The following is a 24540-nucleotide window of genomic DNA, read 5'->3' as shown; positions in this document are numbered from 1 at the left end:
GCCTTGCCATGAGGGCAGAGGACTGGACTCGACCTCTTGACATCCCTCGCCATTTTTGCATTCCATGGCTCTATTTAAACGGATAAAACTTGCAAAATATGCATAAAGTCACGATTCATGAGAACTGGGGAAATGTAAATAGATAAAATAGAAAAAAAATCTTAAACCAATATGAATACAGTAAAATTCCTTAATTTGGCACATCCAGGACAGGATAGGTGCCGGATTTGCCAGATTAACAAATGTGCCAGACAATTAGATGTCACCACGGATCCCACAATCTAGTTCAAACCTCGCCGTCGTGGGTCACCACCCACATGCCCAACTGCAGATCACTCCCGTGCACATCCCCAGCTTCTTCACCAGTCCCACGGGTCTGCAGCTTCACAAATCCCACACACCTAGGCTCCAACCCCTACATGCCCTAGCTCATCTCCATCCTCCAGCCCCGCCTGCAGCCCTAACCCACCCCAGGCTTAAACCCCCTTGCCTTCCACCCACTGCCCCAACCCATCACCCAAACCCCCCAACTTATGCAAATTTGGAGGAATTTTGGGAGACTATTGTATGCTATACCAGCAAATTTTGCAGGATTATCTCTGTAGATGGGATTATTTTTGCCAGATGCATCAGAACTTGCTAATCATCAGAGTCTGGATTAAAGGAATTTTACTGCATTATGCATCAAAATTGTGCAAAAAATCTTGTACCAAGCCTAAGTGTAAGAGACACTAGTATGGACTTTAAAAGGGTTTGAAAAAAGAACTAGATACATTCATGGAGGTTAGGCCCATCAACAGCAATTAGCCAGGATTGGTGGGAATGGTGTCCTTGGCCTCTCTTTGTCATAAACTGGAGATAGACAGGGATCACTTAATGATCATCTGTTCTCTTCACTCCCACTGGGGCATCTGACATGGGCCATTGTTGGAAGACAAGATACTGGGCTAGATGGACCTTTCATCTGACCCAGTGTGGCTGTTCTTATGTTCTTATCTGTCCCATTGTGTACAAGCAGTTAAATATGGCTTGGGACTCCCAGTGACCAAAATTACTCTAGAGCCCCGTCATGAAGGCAGTCATTTCAAAAGCAGAAGAACCCTGCTGAGATCCCTTCTGGTTCAACTGGGATGTCTCCCATCTCTTACGGATGGCTACATTTTATAAGGAAAGAAGCTGCTGTCACTCCCTTTTATCCCCTGCCTCCTGCAGCCATTACGTGCTTTCATAGCCACCCTAGCGAAAAAGGGTGCTGAAATGAGATGGGCTGGGGAATACCCATCTTCAGAGGTTTGTTGATCTTGGTGACTCTTAGGTATCAAATGAGCATCCATAAGGCCCTTGAACAGAGGCAGGAAACGAGATGTTTAGAGAATGCCAACAGTGTAAATGTAAAGCTTAGGTAAGATTTTTAAAGATGTGGCCTTCAGTGAGTGTCAGGTGCTTAGATGTTTTTGAATCATCCACTAGGCATCTAGGTACACTCTGGGTCTTAGTAAGTTTAGGATAGTCCAGCATTAAGTAGCAGCAGAACAAGTGTTTGTGGATTTAAGTGGTTCATGGATTTAAGGTCATGTGCACCTCTTCTGGTTCGTCTGAGGCTCATCATTTACTGAGAGATTTGCACAACCTATCTCAGACATCATGTGGTGGCTCCACTTTTGACAGGCGAGCTGTGATTCAGCCTCCCTGCTGGAAGCCAGCATGATGGCTTTCGTTTCAGGCATTTCAAGCATTTTTTCCCAAGAAAAAGTGGGCCTAGAATGGAAAAAAATGGAGAAGAACCAGCCAAATGGCCGACTTCATAAAGAATGGTTGTAGGAAAGAATGGAGAATACAAATATGCACTGTCTTGCACCTTGCATAATCATTAACATGTCCAAATGAGAATATTAGCATACAGGTTCTCCTTCTTCTTTTTTGACACTGATCAATTCCTCTGAAGTTAGTATAATTTACATATGTGTCTCTTAGAGAAGAATTGGGGCCTGTCATTCTGTTGCTGTAGCACTGTACACCTATCCCACAGTTCTGCAAAGTTCCTCTCCACTACAGACCACACAATATTATGGAAAATCAAGCTGTTACACCCTACGATTTATTTCAAACTTGGCAGTACAATGTCTTGATGACGGAAAATTCAGAAAAAAGTATTTTCTTATTTGGACACTTGTCCCAGGAAGGAATGCCTGAACCACCAGTTTATGCTGTCACCCCTGACCGAACATTAACGATTAAACTAATAACTATTAGTCAATAATGACCTTAAAGTTGTGATCAAGCTAGAAATAATGCTCTCCCAATCTTTTCCCCATCTGAGTAAACATCTATAATTAGAAGATATTGGATATTCGGAAAAAGTACCTCACCAGGAGGGTGGTGAAGCACTGGAATGTGTTGTTTGGAGAGGTGGTGGATTCTCCAGACCTAGAGGATTTAAGTACCGGCTTGACAAGGTCTTGGCTGCGATGACTTAGTTAGGGTTGACTACCTCCTGAGGTCCCTTTCAGCCCTATGATTCTATGATTCTAAGACAATCAAGCATATCTATCGTCTAAAATACATTCATTCTGCATTTAGAACATTAACATTATTTTCCAAAATCAGATTTTTCAACACCATTCCTCCTTGTAAATTGGAATTGAGACTCAAAAACTCCACGTACTTTTATCTAAAATGTAGTTGAGGGTTTTTTTGTTATTTTTCTCTCTGGTTACATCTACACCAGGGGCTTTTCCCTGCAAAACCAGGCTTTTGTTGGAAAAAACCATGGAGCGTCTACACACAAAATCCGCTTTGTTGACAGTTTGTTGATAAAACTGGCACATCCACCGGCAGTGTTATAACTCTCGCCGTTCTGTATTATGCCTCTCTTAACATCAGTCTGTCAAGAGAACAGTCGTGTAGATGCTCCAGGGACCCTTTTGTCAACAGACAGGCCTTCTGGTTTCCAGGGCAGCCCTATTTGCTGAGCTTCTGGTTGACCCTTCTCTCAATAGAGTGGATTGCTCTTTCAACCTGCTTTTGCATGTAGACACAATCTGTTAACAGAAGTTTTTCCACGGAATCCCTTCTGACAGTGACTTCAACTGACAGGGGCTTCTTGTCCAGACATAGTCTTCATGTTTCAATCAGCCGCAGAAACGAGCTTCTTTTCTGAAACCGCGGTGACTTTTCTGTCCAAAATTTCTTATTTCAACCAAAATGGAAAATTGACAATATGTTAAGAACATTTGCCCATGTTGCATTTTGTAGAGTTTTGACCCTAGTTGAACTATAACATTCCAAGCCATTGATGCCACAGTATCTAGTGCAGAGCTTCAAACTTGTGTACCTGATATCACAACAAGAAGTATGTCCCAATTAGTAGATTTTCAGCCCACACCTGAACAATCTCCTCAGAGCCTCTTTCACCTCCTTGTTCCTCAGGCTGTAGATGATAGGGTTCAGAATGGGGGTCATGGTTGTATACACAAGACCTAGAACTTTGCTGCTTTCCAGGGTGTTCATGGACTTGGGTCTTAAGTAGATCAAGCAACTGCTGCCATAATACAAAGTCACCACAATGAGGTGTGAGGAGCAGGTGGAGAAGGCTTTTTGTCTGCCTTCAGCTGAAGCCATCTTTAAAATGGTGGATATAATGACAACATAGGATACAAGGATGAGACAAAATGGAGTGAAGTTGCACAACATAGTAATTGTGAACATCTGCAATTCATAGATAGAGGTGTCAGAGCAGGCAAGCTTAATCAATGGGGGAATATCACAGAAGAAATAATTAATCTGGTTGGAGCCACGAAACGGCAAGTGGAAAACCCAGATGGCCTGTATGAGTGCCAGCACATTCCCACCGAGCCAAGAAAGAATGGCCAAGGAGAGGCAGACCTTTCTGTTCACGATAATCCTGTACCTTAGTGGGTTGCATATGGCCATGTAGCGGTCATATGCCATCGTGGCCAGAAGCAAGCACTCAGTGATTCCAAGGAAGAGCATGAAGAACACTTGTGCCGCACACCCAGTGTAGGAAATGGACTTGTCATCTGAGAGGAAGTTCACCAGCATCTTGGGGATAGTGACGGAGGTGTAGCAGATTTCCAGAAAGGATAAGACTCGGAGGAAGAAATACATGGGGATGTGAAGGGCGGGATCCAGGGTGATGATAATGATGAGGAGGTTCCCCAACAAGGTCAAGCTATAAATGAACAGATAGATGAAGAACAGAGGCACTTCCAGCTCACGGTGGTTGGACAATCCCATCAGTATGAATTCAGTCACCAGTGTGAGGTTCTTCCTTCCTGAGTCCTCTGCATAGTTCATCTATGGTAGACAATAAATACCTGGATATCTTGCAAAGAAATGACCTGCAGGAAATAAGCAAAGACACACACAGAAGTTATCATTCCAACTATAATGGGCATTCAGTGGGAGTTGGGTTTCAGGCCAGGGGTCTACAATCTGCAACTCTGGAGACCCCTGTGGCTCTTCAAGGACTTCTTTCCACCTCCCAAAACTATAACTGCAAAGTAAAAAAAAAAAAACACCTTCCTGATTACTGTTGGTAAAAGGGGAACGTCTAAAGGCCCAACAATGAACAACTCACATCTAAAGAGCAAAGACTATATGACCCTGAAACATTGGATAACTCCCCCTTTCATAGGTGCAGTGCATTGTGGGATATCACGCTGTACCTCTGTTTTCATTATCTTACTAATAAACTCTTGATTTTGAAAAGGAGGAGGAAGTTTGTGGCATTCCTACTGTGAAGGGCAACACACATTTTAAGAAAGAAAACTGAAATTAAACATGAAGTAAAATTGGCATCATTAAAGTGGGTTCGGGAGTGAAAGTCAGGAAGACAGCAGAAAGAAAAACACTTATGTAAAGTGTGAGGAAATAGAATATGTAAAAAGTCAGTGAACATCCTTTAGTACCCTGAAGGAAACATGTATCACATTACAAATCATAGTGTGTTCACACATCTTAAAATAGCAGTTACAAAAAGTATGGTTTGACATTATTTTAGAAGGACTGTCTCGTATTCACATACTCTTGAGTTATTGAGTTTTTTATCAAATTAAAAAATAAGACCCTTCCCTTGGCCCAGGCCCTCAAAAAAATTTCAATGGCTAAACATTCTTTGATTTCTAGGGGAGTTAGGCTCGCAATACGTTTAAGGATTTTGACCTCAATGCAAAACTTCTCTATGAGCCACCTAAGAGGAGGATATGATAGAGGTAAGTGAAATCACTACGGGTGAAGTGAAAGTAAATAAAGAAGAGTTATTTATTCTTTCCAAGAACACAAGAATGAGGGGGGTCATCAACTGAAATTAAAGGGTAGCAGGTTTAAAACAAACCAAAGGAAGTATTTTTTTCACTCAATGCACAGTTAATCTGTGGAACTCCTTGCCAAAGGATGTTGTGAAGTCCAAGACTAAAACAGGGTTCAAATAAGAATGAGGTAAATTCATGGAGAATAGGTCCAACTATGGCTATTAGCCAGGATGGGCAAGGATCGTTTTCCTAGCCTCTGTTTGACGGAAGTTGGAAATGGGTGACTGGGGGTTAATCATTTTACGATTACCTATTCTGTTTGTCCCCTCTGGGGCCCCTGGCATTGGGCAACATCAGAAGACAGGATACAGGCGTAGCTGGACAATTGGCCAAACCCAGTACAACCATTCATATGTTATAATGTTCTAATGTATCTTGGACTAGTGATGATAATGTAGGTTAGTGGCCTGTGTATAAGGCTGAGATAGACTTTTAGGTTTTGGTTGCCCACTTCCATTCTTACGTCTTTCAAACTCAATTGTTTGCTTCTTTCTACCATATGTGAACAAAGAACACAAACACCCTGGGTCACTTTCACCTGACCAGGTGAGGTTACAGCACCTTAAGACAAGATAAGGCACAGGTTTAAATTGTTGCTGGGGATAGTGGGAGCTTGACATGTAAATGTTCAAGGGCGTTCCTCAGACAAGGTCAGAAAACTAGGTGGGAGGAGTGAAGTGCAATGAGGGAGGCATAAGAAACATTAAGGGCCAAAATAAAGGTGAGCCAAATTAAAAGACAGCCTCCCTCCCTCCCTCCCTGTCCTTTTGTGGGTTGCATCCCAGACTCATGATACTCCAAAACATGACATTACTATATATTGTTAAGGATGGAACCAGGGACATGCATGAGAAGGAAAAGGAATAAAGAAAAGTTCTGTTAGGATTCTAGATTCTGGCTGCTGGGTAACTCCAAAATACACTTTGGTCTTCCTTTTTGTGTCTGCATGCCAAAAAGCAAGAAAGGGTGAAGCCCTAAAACCTTTGAAAATGTTCTACAAAATCGGAGGGGTGAGTCAAAGTCTTCATTGACTTCACCCAGTGTAAATTTCCTTTTGGATCCTTCCAAAATCCCACCTTACGTTGATTGGCTCTTCTGTCTGCCATGGCTCATGTGGCAGACTCACACCCTCAGAATCCATTGCTTCTGTGCAAAAAGTCAGGACGGCCTGGAATTATGGGTCACAGAATGAAATTAAAGGTTAATAACTAACAAAAGGAAGTTTTTCTTCGTGCAGTGCATGGTTGGCCTGGGGAACTCCTTGCTAGAAGAGGTTGTGAAGGCCATGACTTTAACAGGGTTCGAAAAAGAACTGGGTAACTTCATGGAGGTTAGGTCCATCAGTGGCGATTAGCCAGGATGTTTAGTTAGGGTGTCTCTAGCCTGTGTTTGTTAGAATTTGGAAATGGATGTCAGGAGAGGGATCACTTTGGTAATTACCTGTTTTCTTCACTCCCTCTGGGGTATCAGTTTCTAGCCTCTGGCAGAAGACAGGATCCTGGGCTCGGTGGACCTTTGTTCTGACCCAGTATGGATTCATGTGTTCTTCACAGGCTCCCAGACAAACCAACAGAAACTCAGACAACACACAGGAGAACCAACAGAGAGATAAGACAGTAGGGAGATTGTCCAATGGGTTGATGGATGCAATGCATTGAGGTTGTATCCAATTTCAAATTCCTTTAACCATCTTTCCAGCAGGAGCGGAGGAGAGACAGCGGGAGGAGAGAGAGCGAGAGCGGGAGAATGAGCGAGCCATGGCGGAGGTGAGACGCCAAGAGGTCCCAGCTGCGGTAAGCGGGGAGAGGGCCAGACGGCTCGGGGTGGCCAGTCACTTGGAGGCGCGCGTGCTGGCCCAGTGTCAGGACCCAGGGGACATGGACGAGTTCCTTACCACCTTTGAGTGAGCCTGTGAGTTGCACAAGGTTCCCCCAACCGAATGGCTCCGACACCTCACCCCCTTGCTGGGCCAGAAGGCCGCAGTGGTGCTCAGCCACCTGGAGGGGCTGCAGCCTGGGGACTATGAACGGTTCAAACAGGCCCTGCTGCATAAGTTTGGGCTGACTCCGGAGAACAAGAAGAGGTTCCAGGAGGGGCAGAAGAGGGCAGAGGAAACCTATGTAGATGCGGCCTTCCGCCTGAGGCAATACTACCAGAAGTGGGTGTTTGGGATGGGAGCCCAGTCCGTAAAGGACCTGGTCGAGCTGGCGGTCCTGGAGCGATTCTACGAGATGTGCTCACCTGACCTGAGGGTGTGGCTCATGGACCGGAGGGCTGGGGATTCACACAGTGCAGGGGAACTGGCAGATGACTTCACAAACAGCCGGGCCATGTTTGAAAGTGAGCCCCACAAAGAGGAGTCCCGGAAAGAGAGGGAGTCCCAGAGAGACCGGTTCCTGACTGTACGACAGAGGGGACCACCTCTTGGGTGAGCCCGGGAAAGAGGGGCTGGCTACCCACCCCCCAGAAAGCCAAGCAGAGCCTGGACAGAGCAGCCGGCCCGAGGGACACAACAAGACCCAGGCTGTTATCGCTGTGGGCGAAAGGGGCATAGATCAGCTCAGAGCCCCAACTTTCTGTCCTGCTACATTCATGAGACAGCCGACCTGATTAAAACAAAAATCAGTCCTGTAGCACTTTAAAGATTAACAAAATAATTTATTAGGTGATGAGCTTTCCTAGGACAGACCTGCTTCTTCAGATCATAGCCATACCAGAACAGACGCCGTATTTAATGGACAGAGAACCAAAAATAGTAATCAAGGGTAACAAATCAGAAAAAATATTCGCAAGATGAGCAAATCAGAGAGTAGAGGTGCAGAAGGTGGGGAGGGGAAGTCAAGAATTAGATTAAGCCAATTATGCAAAATAGCCCCTATAATGAACTGGAAAATACTCATCCCAGTTCAAACCATGTGTTAAAGTATCCAATTTGAATATGAAAGAGAGCTCAGCAGCCTCTCTTTCCAGACAGTTGTGAAAATTTCTCTTCAGTAAGATGCAAACTTTCAGCTCGTTAACAGAACAGCCCACTCCCTGAAAGTGTTGGTTGACCAGTTTGAGAATCAGGACTGATTTTGACCCCCCTGAGTCTGTTCTGGTGTGGCTATGATCTGAAGAAGTCGGTCTGTCCCACGAAACGCTCACAACCTAATAAATGATTTTGTTAGTCTTTAAAGTGCTACTGGACTGCTTTTTTGTTTTGATAACATATGGACGAGCACAGTTTTCTCTCTGTTACTATCCTGCCTGATTAAGAATTTTTTTGGACGTAAGCTTTTGTGGTTAGTCTTTAAGGTGCTATTGGTCTCGCTGTTGTTTCTGCAGACACGGACTACCATGGAGATTCCTTTGAGACCTGCCTGATAGTTGGTAGTTCATGAGAAATGCATAGACTACCCTATGTTCTCATTGGCATGATGACAAGGTCACCAGAGGACACAGATCAGTAGAACTACTCTGAAGTAGATGGAATAAAAGTGGTTTGCAAAATGAATATTTTCTTTCATACTCAGCAAATGCAGAGGAACAGCCTCGAGAGCCAGAAAATAGTCAAGCTTGGTGTTTGGCATGATGAAGGAAATTTTAATGCATGTTAGAGCTTTACACTGAAAATTCAGGGAAGACGAGTATTCTGCTTCTATTCTTTTTGACTTTGTATCACCAGCTTTAAAAAGGGACAACGATTTTTTACTTATCATTAAGCAGATTTGTGGAGCTAATTTCATAAGTAGTTCTACTTTCTGAGTTACTGTGATGACTGTATCTAAGGAAATTTAAAGTGCTATTTTTATCATTGAATGAAAAACTTCGGAAGTAATTGTTGATCATTCAAATTCCAATGGAACTGATTACAATTTAATCAGATATGAACCAAAGCCCATTTTGACTCTGTGCTGGTTTCTATTTTTTTTAAAGAGACAACAGAAATCTTGAGAGAATAAGGAAGAGCGGTAAAAAGTTTCATTCTTTTCATTTATTTATTTATTTTTGCTTGGAACGGGAATTAAAAGCTCAAAAATATCAAGAGATTTCAAACGTCCTAGAATAAGTAGTTACAGGGTCATAAGGAAATGTATCAACTATGTTTAGATAGTAGATTGAAGCTAAGAAAAGAAGACCAGGTTGAAAATTTAAACTCTTTTGGAAAAACAACGTAATTTCCTTATTGAAATGAAACTTTTGCAAATATTTTATTTCCTTGGCAAAAAAGGAAGTTTTTGACTTTTTGACCTGATTTGGGATTAAACTGAAACTTTGAAATCTGTAGATTTCTTGTGGGGAAGGAGTTTCATTTTTAGGTCAAGTCTGAAAACTGGATGGGGAATTATTATTCTTCTTGACTGCAATTATAATCATGACCAATGACGGGACAAAAAAAAAAAAACCCGAACAGTCATGAAACTACAGACTACTGCGTCTAGCCCTCTGATATGAAAAACTAGCCTATTCTTTGAGGCAGGACTGATTAAATTTTAAATTCTTCCATGAGATGTTTCAGTGAAGCAAATGTGATTGTTGATGGAGGAAGGTCCCATTCAACATGAAGTTGCCACAGTATGTCCCTCACCATTAAGAGACCCTCTTCCTACCAAGGGTCTTTCCAAAACCAGTGTCAGCTGTGTCAGCAGAACAATTTCACACTGAGATAGGTCAGTATTTTCCCCGCTTATGAAGATGATAAAATGGAGACACGGAGAAGCAAGCTGGACATTCAGCAAAACTGCCTTACTGTCAGGGTGGAAAATACTGGAATAAATTGCCGAGAGAGGTTGTGGAATCTCCATCAATGGAGATATTTAAGAGCAGGTTAGAGAGCCACCTATCAGGGATGGTCTAGATGGTGCAGGGGACTGGACTCAATGACCTCTTGAGGTCTCTTCAAGCTCGGGTTTTCTGTGATCCTATGATTAAGAAGTGAGTCTCATCCAAGGTCACACAAGAAGTATGTGCTCTGTTGCAGAGATGGGATGCTTGGTGCTCAGCTGTCTGGGAAAAGTAGTACCCACGCCTCAACCAATCTGCTGGCTCTAGCTTTTGGACGGGACAAATAGGGGCTGGACTCAATGACCTCCTGAGTTCCCTTCCAGCCCCAGGATTGTAGGATTCTGTAAAAAGGATTTATTATTGAGGAACCCGTTCCCTATCACCCATTCTGGCAAACAGAGGCTGTTCTCAGTAGTGGCAGATGGCAGAACAAGATCTCAAGTTGCAGGAGCAGAGGTCTAGGTTGGATATTAGGAAAAAACTCTTGCACCGGGAGGGTGGTGAAGCACTGGAATGTGTTACCTAGAGAGGTGGTGGAATCTCCTTTCCTAGAGGTTTTTAACTCCCAGCTTGACAAAGTCCTGGCTAGGATGACTTAGTGGGGGTTGATCCTGCTTTAGGCAGGGGGCTGGACTCAATGACCTCCTGAGGTCCATTCAGACTCTAGGAGTCTATGATAAAGCCATTTAACAGGCATTTGTCAACTCCAGGTGTATACTGTTTGTTTCTAAATTTACTGTATTAGAGCTTGTCTACACTGTTTATTTTTTTCAGGGAAAAAAAAACCCTTTTTATGAAAAATATCCCAAAACATTCTAACACAGCCAAGGAAATTAATTTAAGATAAGAGAGCTTTTCCCTGGAAATAATTACTCCAGCTCTGCAAACAACTTTTGCCGACCACCCCACTCCTTTTCAAGGTCAAAAACGTATGTGCCTGAACAAAGCACAGCAGTTGTCAGCTGATTGGAAAGGGTCCCTTTGCAACGCCATGGCAGCGAATCCTGGCTGTAAATGAGAACCCTCCATTTTGCAATGCCGTGGTTTTCTGAATGCAATTTTCCAACAGAACTTATTTAGACATTAAATGTCAAAATAAGTCAGGTGAAGAAACCCTGCCCAGTAAACATAGCCTTGTTGACAAGAAGTTAGCTTAACATTTGTTGTTTACGATATTTCATTAGTGTGTTGCTTAAGGATCATAAAATCTCTCTCTAAAAAATTCTCCCCTTCCCGCCATCGGGCAGACAGGCACCAATTTAATAGTACTACCTATATTCTAAGGACAGTCCTGTCTATACACACATGGTTCAAATCTCAGGAGCCAAACCAACATGCTTTCTGTTATGTTTTCAACTCATGCTCCGGTGAAAACCTACTGCAATGGAACTAGATCCAAAATAATTACCTCTGGCTCCTTCTGCTCAGCTTTCTTCAGGACGAATGTGCTGGTTTCCAGGGTCTATTTAAGTCTCTTACATGGTCATGGAGGTGGGATGATGCTGGGAATATGTGCTCCATGCCCCTGGGAAGTTTACACCCAGGATTTCTCCTTGTTTCTGTCTGATTGGATTGTAAAAGTCTGTAGGAATAGGATTTGTGAAGGAACTCTTTTTTTTTCTTTTATGGCTTCCAGGGTGTTCATTTTCAATCACATTAAGGGCAGTTCACATGGTTGTCTCCAACCCAGCATCTTTTAGCGGATGTGTCATTTGCATCCATATGTAGGCACTTTTTTAAATGGTGAAATAGGTACGTTGCAGGTTCCATATCAATGAGATTCAGGGCCACTGAGGCACGGTCTGTTGTAAAGGAACGTGCACCCTTTGAGCTAGGATTCAGACTGATATGTGCTTATGTGGGAGGCAGTGGGTGACAAGCCAAAGGTATTGCCATGGCTCTGGTATCTTGACTTGACTAGACTTAAACCTCTTTAGTCTGGGTGGAGCAGAAGTCATCTACAAGTCTCCTGCACTTCACTCTCTCTCAGGACAATACTAGCTGACCCCAGGTTTACCCCAGTTGTCCTTCCATCTCAGCAGAACTTCTCCCTGTTGTCCAAGGTCTTCCTCTTTTGCATTTTCCTCGCAGGTTCCATTGAAGATCTTGATGGACGACGCTGGCAGATCTGAGAGCGTGGTTCTTGTCCTGCTCTATTCCAAAGCTCCTCATTTGGGACAAAGACTTGCCATGCGATGTGAACGAGGTACCTCAGGCATCTGTTTACAAAAGTCTGTAGCTTGTGATTCAAAGACTTGTTGGTAGGCTGGGTCTCACATCCATAGAAGATCACACTCTTCGCACTTGTGTTGAAGATCCACAGCTTCTCCTTTGCAGATGTTATCTGTGATCATCATATGGATGAGTAGTCTTGAAAGGAGCTTGTGCTTTCCCATGTTCTGGTATTGACATCCTTGTGTGTTCCTCCATCTCTGCCCCTAAGCTGTTATTTTTAGCTCATTAGGGCTACATCTACATGAGCACACAACGGCGAAGTAGCCTATTTCGACGTAAGCACATCGAAATAGGCTACTGCAATGCGCATCGTCTACAGGTCCTCCAGGGTTGGTGCCATCAATGTTCAACGTCGAAGTAGTGACGGAGAATGTCGAAAGGAGCCGCCCCGGAAGGAAATGCGAAGCATCCAAACACACAAGTGCTCCCTGTCGAAATAAGGGGCCAGCAAAGCCCCACGCTGCTCCCTTAAAGGGCCCCTCCCAGACACACTCAGCCTGCACAGCACGAGATCCACAGAGCCGACAACTGGTTGCAGACCCCGTGCACACAGCACAGACCCCCAGCTGCAGCAGCAGCATTCAGAAGCCCTGGGCTAAGGGCTGCTGCACACGGTGACCATAGAGCCCCACAGGGGCTGGATAAAGCATCTCTCAACCCCTCAGCTGATGGCCGCCATGGAGGATCCCGCTATTTTGACGTAGTGGGATGTTGATCGTCTACACACGCCCTACTTCGACGTTGAACTTCAAAGCAGGGCACCACTCCCATCTTCAGATGGGAATAGCGATTTCGATGTCTTGCTGCCTAATGTTGATTTCAACATCAAAATAGAGCACGGCGCATGTCGACTTGACACGTATTATTTCGACGTTGTGCCAGCTACTTCGAAGTAGCCGGCTACTGTAGACGCACCCTAGGTCGTTGAGTGCTGACACAAGTACGTCTGCTCCTGCTGGGAATCACATTTCAACGCCAAGTGTCAACACAGTCTAAATGACACTGGTTTGAATCATAACAGAGAGAAAACCATGCTCGTCTATATAGTATCAAAACAAAAAACAGTCAAGTAGCACTTTAAAGACTAGCAAAATAATTTACTAGGTGAGCTTTCATGGGACAGACCCACTTCTTCAGACCATAGCCATACCAGAATCAATGTTCCCATGCTTTTCCATCCATGTTCAGGTTTCTTCCCACCCATGTGCTGAATAAATTTTATTTTCATTGAGTCGTGTGAATCTATCCCACTACGAAAAACCGACAACTAGCTGCAGGCTGATTAGTACTCTGCTAATCAGCTGGGTAGCATTGGAATCTCTCCTGAGTGGCCACACAAGAGCATATCTTATGGGGAACAATGGTAAACAGAACTGGGAATCAGAAGTTGATCCCACCAATGTCAACCATTTCCAGCATGTGACAGACAGAGGCCAGGGACTCCATTAATGCCCATCCTGACTAATAAATATTGGCAGACCTAATCTCCATGAATTTATCTCATCATTTTTAGACCTAGTTAAAGTCCTGGTCTGCACAACCTCATCTGGCAAGGAGTTCCCCAGGCTCACCATGAACTTCATGAAACTGACCAACAAGGAGAAGTTGAGGGATTTGGGCTAATTTACTTTTCAGACGAGAAGAGTGAGTGGCAATTTGATTGCAGCGTTCAGCTTTCTAAAATGCAGATTCTAAAGAGGATAGAGATCTTTCCATCCATCTATCAGTTTGACATGACTTTTTTTTTTAAGTCAGACTAACAAGTTCTTCTCTCAGTTTCAGGATAAAATGCACTGAGGGACAAAATGAGAAATAAGACGTCCGTGACTGAATTTCTCATATTGGGTTTCTCCGACCACATAGATGTGAATCTCATCCTGTTTGTGGTGTTTTTATTCATTTCATCATGGTTCTAGGCAACATCCTACTCCTCATGGTAATATATATCGATCCAGCCCTTCACACCCCCATGTATTTTTTCCTCAGGAACTTGTCCTTCTTGGACCTCTGCTACTCCTCAGTCATTCTCCCCAAGATGCTGGCCAACCTCCTCTCAGACAATAAAACCATCTCCTTCGCCCAGTGTGCTGTGCAGATGTTTTTCTTTCTTTTCTTTGGCCTTACAGAGTGCTTCCTCCTCACCTCCATGGCCTATGACCGCTACAGCGCCATATGCACCCCACTGCACTACACGGCCATCATGAACAAGAAGGTTTGTCTCCAGCTGACCGGGGGTTCATGGATCTGTGGCACTCTGGTGGCTGTGGGGCACACAAGCTCTGTCTTCATTCTTCCTTTCTGTGGGTCCAACACCATCAACCACATTTTCTGTGACATCCAGGGGGTGCTGAAGCTGGTGTGTGGGGACACCTTCTGGGTGGAGACCCAGATCATCATGGGGGCTGCTTTTGCCCTCTTCATGCCGTTGCTGCTGATCCTCATCTCCTACATCTATACCATCTCCGCCATCCTGAAAATTAGGTCGGCCAAAGGCAGGCGCAAAGCCTTCTCCACCTGCTCCTCACACCTCACTGTGGTGACATTGTGCGTTGGTTCTGCCCTTATCACTTACGCACGCCCCAAATCCACTTATGGTCAGGGGGAGGTCAAGGTGTTTTCCCTGTTCTATTCCGTGGGGATTGCTTTCTTAAACCCCATTATCTACAGCTTTCGGAACAAGGAGGTGAAACGTGCCTTGAAAAAAGTAAGACTAAACATTTTTAAGGAAGAGAGATAATTTCCTTTTAGTCAGACGAGGATCTCAGAAATATCTTTTCTCCAAAAGTCATTCTGCTGACAGGAATATCTCCTAAGTGGCAGCTCAGCTGCATTGGAATTTTTTCCTGGTGTAATATAATGGTGTGTAAATGATCTGAGTTTTGTATTTCTATGTTTCTGCTTGCTTTAAAGTTGCCTGAAAATAAAATAAATGAGGCCTTTCTTGTATTTAATTTATTATTTATTTATCATTCAGATGCTCTTCCAGCCTTCAAAATTGCTAATATTTTCAGAGGAACAAGCAAACTACAACCTAAGAGAACAATATGCATTTACGTTTCTTTTCTCCCACCTCCCTTTATTTCACTTAGTTTAATTCCTGAACATCTCCGTTGTATGGAAAAGTGCCCATAGTTGAATATCCTTTAGTGAATTTCCCACAGAGCTTCTCAGAAAAACTGCAGATAAAAATGGGTGTGATGGCCACATAAGTAGAAGTTCAGCCAGCTGAAATCATGCCAGATTCCTAATGATGCTGGACGGGCGAGTTTTGGATTAGAAAAGTCCAGCCTGTACTGGGTTGACCTGGACATCTGGTTTAAATCCCCAGTTATTAAATAATGGACCATGAATTTGAAAATTAACCAATTTGCTGATGGCTCCACTTCCAACTTTGAAAGAAGCAAACAATAAATGGTGAATTAACAACACCTTTCCCACCGCAGGAGAATAGAACCTCTCTTCACCAATCACAACGGAACAGGTAAAATAGTGTGTGTTCACAGCTACCTAAGCATCTTACAAGATCCCTTGGGTAGCGAGGGATCTCCCTGAAATAAGAAGCAAAAGCACAATCATGTAGCACTTTAAAGATTAACCAAATAATTTATTAGGTGATGAGACTTGTGGGGCAGACCCACTTCTTCGGATCTGGAGATAGTGGTGGTGTTCTATTCTTATCGTTCTTGGGCTTCAAACCACCTACTTCTAAATAGGCCCGAAAAGGTCAATAACACAGCTCCGAACTCAAACACCTCCAGCGCCTTATCAACAACCTATAACCTATACTGGAACATGATTTTATACTCTGAGAGGCTTTGGGTGAGAGGCCTGTTCTCTCCTACAGACACCACCAATCCTCAGGAAAAGTCTCACTTGCGACCACAGGTCATTCCAAAGAAATACTCATCCTGGAACTTTTCTTTGCACCAAATCCCATTGCCAGCTTTACCCACGTATTTACTTGGAAGCCACCATCACTGGACTGAACCCTCCAAGTTACTCATCTTGCTCTTCCTTCACTAATCTTATATATACCATCATTTGTCAGCAAAGCTCCTCTGCCAAGTATATTGGACAGACTGGACAATCACTTCTCCAAAGACTCAGTGGATAAAAATCAGACATTAGGAATCCGAAGACACATAAACCTGTCAGCGGGCATTTCAACAGGGTAGTCCAGAGTATTAAAGACCTGAGATTTTGCAGCCTCCAAGAAACAGACTTCATCACAAGATTAGAAAGGGAGACATTTCAACTAGAACTTATTCTCAAATTCCACACTTTACCTGTTGTCCATAATAGAAATAGCAATTATCTTACATGTCTTACAAGACTGAGGGGGGACTTGATAACAGCCTTCAACTTATTGAAGGAAGGTTGCAAAGAGGCTGGAGAGAGGTTGTTCGCAGTGGTCACGGGTGGCAGAACACGGAACAATGGTCTCAAGTTGTGGTTGGGAAGATCCAGGTTGAACATTAGGAAAAACTTTTTCATTAGGAGGGTGGTGAAGCATTGGAATGGTCTACCCAGGGAAGTAGTGGAGTCTCCATCCCTGGACGTGTTTAAGCCTCACCTTGACAAAGCCCTGGCGGGGCTGATCTGATGGATTTGGTCCTGCTGAGAGCAGGGGGCTGGACTTGATGTTTTTTTTAGGTCTCTTTCAGCTCTATTGTTCTATCATTCTATGATTCTATGATATTACAAAGACAGCTTCCCCATCTTTGATATTCCCAGCTAATATGTCAGATTTCATTGCACTTTTTTTCTAATTCTTTCTTAAATATTCATCATGCTAGTTCCCTTTCAGCACTATTTCCAGATCTGAAGAACTGGGTCTGTCTCATGAAAGCTCATCAGCTAATAAAATATTTTCTTAGTCTTTAAAGTGTTTCTTGTTGTTGTTGTTTTTTTATGAAGATTCGTACTAACACGGCTACCTCTCTGTGAAATGAGAAGGAGTGAGAGAAGGGCGACTGAAAGTGAATCAAACTCTGCTGGGTCTTTATAGCCATGTCTACACGTGCACGCTACTTCGAAGTAGCGGCACTAACTTCGAAATAGCACCCGTCACGGCTACACACGTCGGGCGCTATTTCGAAGTTAACTTCGACGTTTGGCGGCGAAACGTCGAAGCCGATAACCCCATGAGGGGATAGGAATAGAGCCCTACTTCGACATTCAATGTTGAAGTAGGGACCATGTAGTTGTTCCGTGTCCCGCAACTTCGAAATAGCGGGGTCCGCCATGGCGGCAATCAGCTGAGGGGTTGAGAGACACTCTCTCTCCAGCCCCTGCGGGGCTGTATGGTCACCGTGGGCAGCAGCCCTTAGCCCAGGGCTTCTGGCTGCTGCTGCGGCAGCTGGGGATCCATGCTGCAGGCACAGGGTCTGCAACCAGTTGTCGGCTCTGTGGATCTTGTGTTGTTTAGTGCAACTGTGTCTGGGAGGGGCCCTTTAAGGGAGCGGCTTGCTGTTGAGTTCGCCCTGTGACCCTGTCTGCAGCTGTGCCTGGCACCCTTATTTCGATGTGTGCTACTTTGGCGTGTAGACATTTCCTCGCAGCGCCTATTTCGATGTTGTGCTGCGCAACGTCGAAGTTGAACATCGACGTTGCCAGCCCTGGAGGACATGTAGACGTTATATGTTGCTACATCGAAATAAGCTACTTCGATGTAGGCTTCACGTGTAGACGTAGCCTATGCATTGAAAGAAAGAACAGCATGAGAACCTAAAAGCATCAGTATCAGAGAGGTGGCCATGTTAGTCTTTGTCTTCGAGAACGACAAGAAGTCCTGTGGCACCTTGTAGACTAACAGCATAAGCAAAGAATCATTTCATCAGATGCATGAGTTGGAGGGGGTGTTGGTTTTAAAGGGATATTTAAAGAGTGGGGTCCCAGTAAAAGGGAGGGTCAGAGCTGACAAGGTCTATTCAGCTTGTCGACCATGAGACCCCGTCCGCGGCGTTTCCTGCCTCCCTTCCTTTGAGAGAGAGCTCGGAGCGCTGTGGACACTCTCTTTTGAAAGAGCTGTGGCGGCACTTCAAAAGAGTGGATTGAAATGACACCGGCCCAAATTGCCGAAACACCTAGTCCTGTGGCTGACAATAATGTCATTTTATCACAAGCAATGCAAATATATCCATAGGTTCCCTACTTGAGCAAAGGAATCTGCATATGTACCTGCTCTCAAACAATAAAACCATCTCCTTTGGCCAGTGTGCTGTGCAGATGTTTTTCTTTCTTTTCTTTGGCCCTCAAAAGCTCATCACCTAACAAATTATGTTCTTAATTGTTGAAGTGCTACATGTCTTCTGTTTTGCTTCTCATTTCAGGGAGCTCCCTTGCTATGAATGGATCTGTTAAGATGTTTACATAGCTGCGAACAGAACTATTTCACCTGTTCCATTGGGATTGGAGAAAACAGATTCTATTCTCCTGGGGTGGGAACGTATGGTCATCTCACCATTTTTTTTCTGCATCTTTCCAAGTTGGAAGTAGAGCCACCATCTGATTGGTCAATTTTTAAAATTCATGGGCCAATACTTAATGAATGGGGATTTCAAGCTGAGGTCTGCGTCCAACTGCTACAGGCTGAGCCTTTCTAACACAGACCTCTCCTGTCCAGAAAGTTTGCAATCTGGCATGATTTTACTTAGCTGGACAGCCACTATCTTGGGTGTGGCCAATTTTCCCACAGTCCCATAAAGTTTGTTTCCAGCCACCAGTCCTGGTTCTCAGTGTTCTGTGCTTGTATTTGGCTGTCATTAACCCTTAAATATCTTCCAAGAGCCCAGTAACTAGTGGAAGTGTTGGTAATGTGCTAGACAATACTGACCTCCCATGGTTCTACAAATTCTCTCGTGCGGTACTGGTCAGGTCCCAAGGGTGCCAGCTGAGAGAGGTTCAACCACTAGTTAGACAACTGGCTACTGGTGGCACGAAATGTAATGGTCAATTTAGAGCTATCTCATTACCCCAAATGTTTTGAGTTCTTTTCAGTCCCACCCATTTCTACCCATAGTTTTTTCTGAGACAATAATTGGGAAATTCAATGAAGGTAGTTCAACCATGGGTACTTTTCCATTCAAGTGACATGTTCAGGATTTAGGCCAGCAAAAGGGAGGTGGGAGAAAAGAAATGTAAATGCACATCATTATATTATGTTTTATTTTGTTTGTTTCTATAAAAATACTAACAACTTTGAGTGGCACCCTAATACAACTGAGAATGGCCACCTTAGTATTCCAGGAGTGATGTGTTAATTTCTTGTTGTTTATAAAGCTGTATCTGAAAGGGGCTGTCTTTCAGATAATTCAATCATGGCTCAAGAAGGTATATTATCATTTTAATTAAATATTTAACCATCCGTTTCCCCACGCAACTTTTGTGCTTTATGTAAGAAACTTTCATCTGATTACATTCTTTATTTTTATTTTATAGTTTACATTTTCTTTTATCTTCATTTTTATCTTTAGCTTTGGGAGTAAAATTTCATATGCAAAATTTTGGCCCAGGGAGACATTTTTAATAAAATCCAGATAGCCTCAAATTACAGAAGAGGAGCTGATCAAACAATGAAAAGGAGAGGAATGAAATTCCTGTTTAAAGATTCCCTTTCCTTTTTTTTTCTTTATATTAACAAAATTAAATCTCTTTAAGGCTAAAGGGGGATTTCAAATGAATAAATTAATGAAGACTTTCGCCTTTATTTTCTTAAAATTCAACACATTAATGAAACATTTCTTGGAAGTACAATACTTCAAAACAGGTTGAGCAGTTGTACATTTGGTAATTCCTTGTGAAAATCCAATAACCAGCGGTCTCTTAGGGGCGTAAAGTCTGCTCTGAGCACAGATATTCCACAGATGACAAACCAGATGCAGGGACATAGACTGTTTCCTAGTGGAAAATTTTCATCCCTGTTTTCTTCAAGGCGCCTTTCACCTCCCTGTTCCTGAGGCTGTAGACAATGGGGTTCAAGATTGGCGTCACCACTGAGTACAACAGAGACAGTAGCTTGTTCACGTCAGGAGGGAAGCTGGACTTAGGGCGCACATACATGATAAGGGCCATCCCATAGAACAACGTCACCACTAAGAGGTGTGAGGAGCAGGTGGAGAAAGCTCGGTGCCTTCCTTTGCTGGACCTAATTTTGAGGATGGTGGAGATGATATAGGTGTAGGACACCAGGATCAGCAGCAATGGCAGGAGAAGGATAACAGCAGCACCCACGATGATCTGGATCTCGCTCCAGTAGGTGTCCCCACACACCAGCTTCAGCAGCGGCTGGATCTCGCAGAAGAAATGGTTGATCACGTTGGAACCGCAGAAAGGAAGTGTGAAGATGAAGACTGTGTGTTCCAGGGCCACCACAGTGCCACAAACCCATGACCCACCAGACAGCTGGAGGCATACCTTTTTGTTCATGATGGAAGCATAGCGCAATGGGTTACATATGGCACAGTAGCGGTCATAGGCCATAACAGCCAGAAGGAAACATTCTGTCCCACCAAAGAAGAGAAAGAAATACATCTGCAAGGCACAGCCCGTGAAGGAGATGGTTCTGTGCCCCGAGAGCAGGTTGCTGAGCACTTTGGGGAGTGTGACTGAAGTGTAGCATATCTCCAGGAAGGACAAGTTCCTGAGGAAGAAATACATGGGGGTATGAAGGGTTGGGTCCACACTCGCAGCCAGGATGATGAGGATGTTGCCAAGCACTGTGAAGACGTATATGCCCAGAAACACGGCAAACAAAACCACATTCCGATCTCGGTAGTTGGAGAAGCCCAGTATGACAAACTCAGGCACAGAGGTCTTATTTCCCATGTTCTCCCTTTGCATAATTCGGCTTGAGAAATAAAAAAGAAAGACTGTGTATTAGTTTCAGAGTAACAGAGAGATAGCCGTGCTAGTCTATATGCTATCAAACCGAAAAAGCAGTCCGGTAGCACTTCAAAGACTAAGAAAATAATTTATTATGGGATGAGCTTTTGTCCCACGAAAGCTCTTCATCTAATACATTATTTTGTTAGTCTTTAAAGTGCTACTGAACAGCTTTTTTGGTTTCTTTACGTATTAGTTTGCTACAGTGAATTAAATCTCTCTCTCGCTCTCTCCAATTACCTAATATCCATGCATCTCTCACTCCAAAACTATTTATCTATCTATCCCCATACACCGTATCTATCTATTTATCTATCTATTTATCTATCCCCATACACCGTATCTATCTATCTATTTATCTATCTAGCTATCTATCCCCATGCACCATATCTATCTGTCTATCTATCTATCTATCTATCTATCTATCTATCCCCACACACCGTATCAATCAATCTATCTATCTATCTATCCCCATACACCATATCTATCTATCCATCTATTCCCACACACCGTATCTATCTATCTATCTATCTATCTGTTATGACTCAGCGCTGACATCATTTTGGATCTATAATCACGTCACAAAACAATAACTCTAGAGCTGCTTCCCTGAAGTCAATGGTTTTCCTTCTTCTTTCCGTATCCCCAACTTGATCTTGGTGTACACCAACCGCATCTGGGGAATTACACCTGTTCTACAGGAGCATCAACGGAAAATAAATTTCAGTGGCATTTTCTTATAATTATATAAAGCAGAGGTACAACCAGAAGCAGGTGAAATCTACTATACTGGTGGAATCGATGTCAAAATCTGCACTCGTCCCTCTGAATGTGCATGTGCTACAGGAACACATCAGCATCACCGTTTATTTAATTCTCAACAGGAGTACAGCACCGTCTGGGAAGTTGTGCTAATAAACCTGAGCCAAGCGTGTGAGCTGGTTTATCATAACTTCCCTGCAAGACAATTGCAGCTCCTTCTGTGAGAAACACATGTTGGGGTTGTTTCTTTCTCTGTGTTCTGGAGATGGCTTCTTCTTTCTTCTCCATGAGATTGGCAATAGTCCATTGACTTCTGTGCCTGTTTTGCTCATCTCATTTATGTTGGTGGTTCATTCTTCATCCCCTCACCTCTGTTTTTGCCCCATATTATCCACCCGTTACCCTTTCTCCTTTTTCCAGATATGAAAACTTTACCATCATGACTCCTTCTGCTCTTCTGTAAGAACGTGAGTGATCACATGGAACCGCACCAGTGGCCCATCTTCTCTAGCGTACTGTCTTCCCACACAGTCCATTGCCAGATGCTTCAAGAGGCAAGAACAGAAAAGAACAATAAAGAAATGCTTCATCCCCTATAGTCAGATCCCTCCTGTGGACTATCGGAAGCTCAGGGGCACCTCAGGCATGGGGCTTCCTCCATCATCATTTTGATTAATAGCCATTCATTAACCAATCTTCCATGAACCCCCGTTATTCGTCAGAATAATAAGGAGTACCAGGGTTGACTGTGGAGCCCTGATAGTTTGATTTTGCACATCCCCATTGGGAGGGTGAGTTTGAACCCCAGAAGATTGACCCTGACTTGGTTGATCTCCCAGCAAGTGTAGAAGTACCCAAAATGGCTGGTCTACGTTGCTGTGGTCTATCTTCCAGAGATCAGTTTAACACATCTGGTAGAGACTAAGTGCTAAATTGAACTCACAGGGCACCCCATTGACTGTGGTACTACTCTTCCTTCAACCCTCCACCTCTGTTTTTGCCCCATACTATTGTAGCACCCAGGGGCACTGAGACCTTATACCAGGGTGAGTGAAGTCTCCACTCTACAACCTCAGCTGAGTATGAGCTGGCCCCTAGCTCATGCAGTAGAGGAGAGGGTTTTAGCTCCTATGATGGTGGGTTCAATACCTGGTACAAACAACTTGGGTTTCTCAGTGTTAGACTATCTACCCTGCTATCTGTGAGTGGTGGAAGGTGACAGGAAATCTCCCACAAGGGGGCCATGCTGGAAACTTGGCCTAATGCATGTTAGCTCCAGCTACACAGTTCTCATAGCTGGTATTGCCTATCTCAGGTTGAATCCTCTTTGTGGGGTAAACCAGCCCTTACACCTGAACATATCAGTAGTGACTTCATTGGAGCCAAGTAAGTTGCAGCAGATGCCATGAGACAGTAAGGAGAATGTAGGTGTCTGTCCCCATGTGAAACCTCTAGAGTCCTGTGCTGTTGAATTAGAACCTTACAGGGAAATCAAGTACCACTGAGTTTTGTTTTATTATTTTATTTTATCCATATTAGGCCTGTTCCTCAATTAAATGGAGATGGATTTCACCAATGTCTTTGGGCTCCACTGAACCTCCAAGAATTAATTATTCTACAATAAATATTAACACAGTCTCTTAAATCTCTTTCTCAAAGAACAGCTTTTAGGGTGTGGTTCTCTTCCCTCTAACGAGAAAGTGAATATTCAATAACCACTGATAACTTTTTCTGTTTCTCCACTCCATTCCCCTCTGATAAAGTGGGTTTTACACATGAAAGCTCATAAATTTGTCTCTGTGTTGCCATAAGACTGCTCATCATCACTGATAACATAGTTTATCATTGTGTAACCCATAAATCAAAGTCATTGCCCTGGTAAAAAAAAAATAGGGAGAGGTTCAGTTGCTAAAAATCTATCCTATCCAATTTTCTTGTGATGTGCTTGCTCATTTCATTGAAATCCACCAGTCCATCATCATAAATTCAATGAAATGAGATCAGAGTCAAGGAATTAATTTGACTTTTTTCAGTTTAGTAACTTCATTTGCTCAAAAACCAGAACTTTTTCCCATGGTAAAAGCTAAGTTTATAAAATTTCATTTCTTCATATATTGTAGAATCATAGAATCCTAGGGCTGGAAGGGACCTCAGGAGGTCGTCAAGTCCAGTCCCCTGCCTCAAGCAGGACCAACTCAAACTAAATCATCCCAGCCAGGACTTTTGTCAATCTGCGATTTATAAACATCTGGGGATGAGTTGAGATGGAATGGCAAAATCTCAGACCTTTCTGTAAAATTAAATATTCCAAAGCTAGTTATTAACTCATGATGGAATATTTCATTTCCCTAAGGCTATGTTGAGACTGAGGTTGTTATTTCAGGATACAGAAGTATCCTGAAATAACATTCCCAAGGCTTTTGCCCACCCTTGACATAACGCTGCTATTCTGAGTGTGGTATTCCAGTTCCACTACCCCTCACCATGAGAGGGCTACTGAGACTTTTGGTATAGCCACTAATTCTGAACTTTGGTGCCGTTTGGATATCACCAAGTTCCA

The 24540-nt window shown here is 43.5% G+C and overlaps 2 protein-coding genes and 1 pseudogene across 2 annotated transcripts; 1 reads left to right on the top strand and 2 right to left on the bottom strand.

Annotated features, from left to right (window-relative positions):
• Positions 1-3363: 3363 nt before the first annotated feature.
• Positions 3364-4317, bottom strand: LOC142004758 (olfactory receptor 10A7-like). The gene has a single exon (XM_074982438.1). The coding sequence runs from the start codon at positions 4315-4317 to the stop codon at positions 3364-3366; it is 954 nt and encodes a 317-aa protein (XP_074838539.1).
• Positions 4318-14140: 9823 nt separating this feature from the next.
• LOC142004631 (olfactory receptor 10C1-like) lies at positions 14141-15072 on the top strand (annotated as a pseudogene).
• Positions 15073-20234: 5162 nt separating this feature from the next.
• LOC142004707 (olfactory receptor 10C1-like) lies at positions 20235-21176 on the bottom strand. The gene has a single exon (XM_074982363.1). The coding sequence runs from the start codon at positions 21174-21176 to the stop codon at positions 20235-20237; it is 942 nt and encodes a 313-aa protein (XP_074838464.1).
• Positions 21177-24540: the final 3364 nt, after the last annotated feature.

Source organism: Carettochelys insculpta, chromosome 32 (assembly GCF_033958435.1).
Source record: "Carettochelys insculpta isolate YL-2023 chromosome 32, ASM3395843v1, whole genome shotgun sequence".
Taxonomy (NCBI): domain Eukaryota; kingdom Metazoa; phylum Chordata; order Testudines; family Carettochelyidae; genus Carettochelys; species Carettochelys insculpta.
This window is presented reverse-complemented; position numbering and strand designations above follow the sequence as displayed.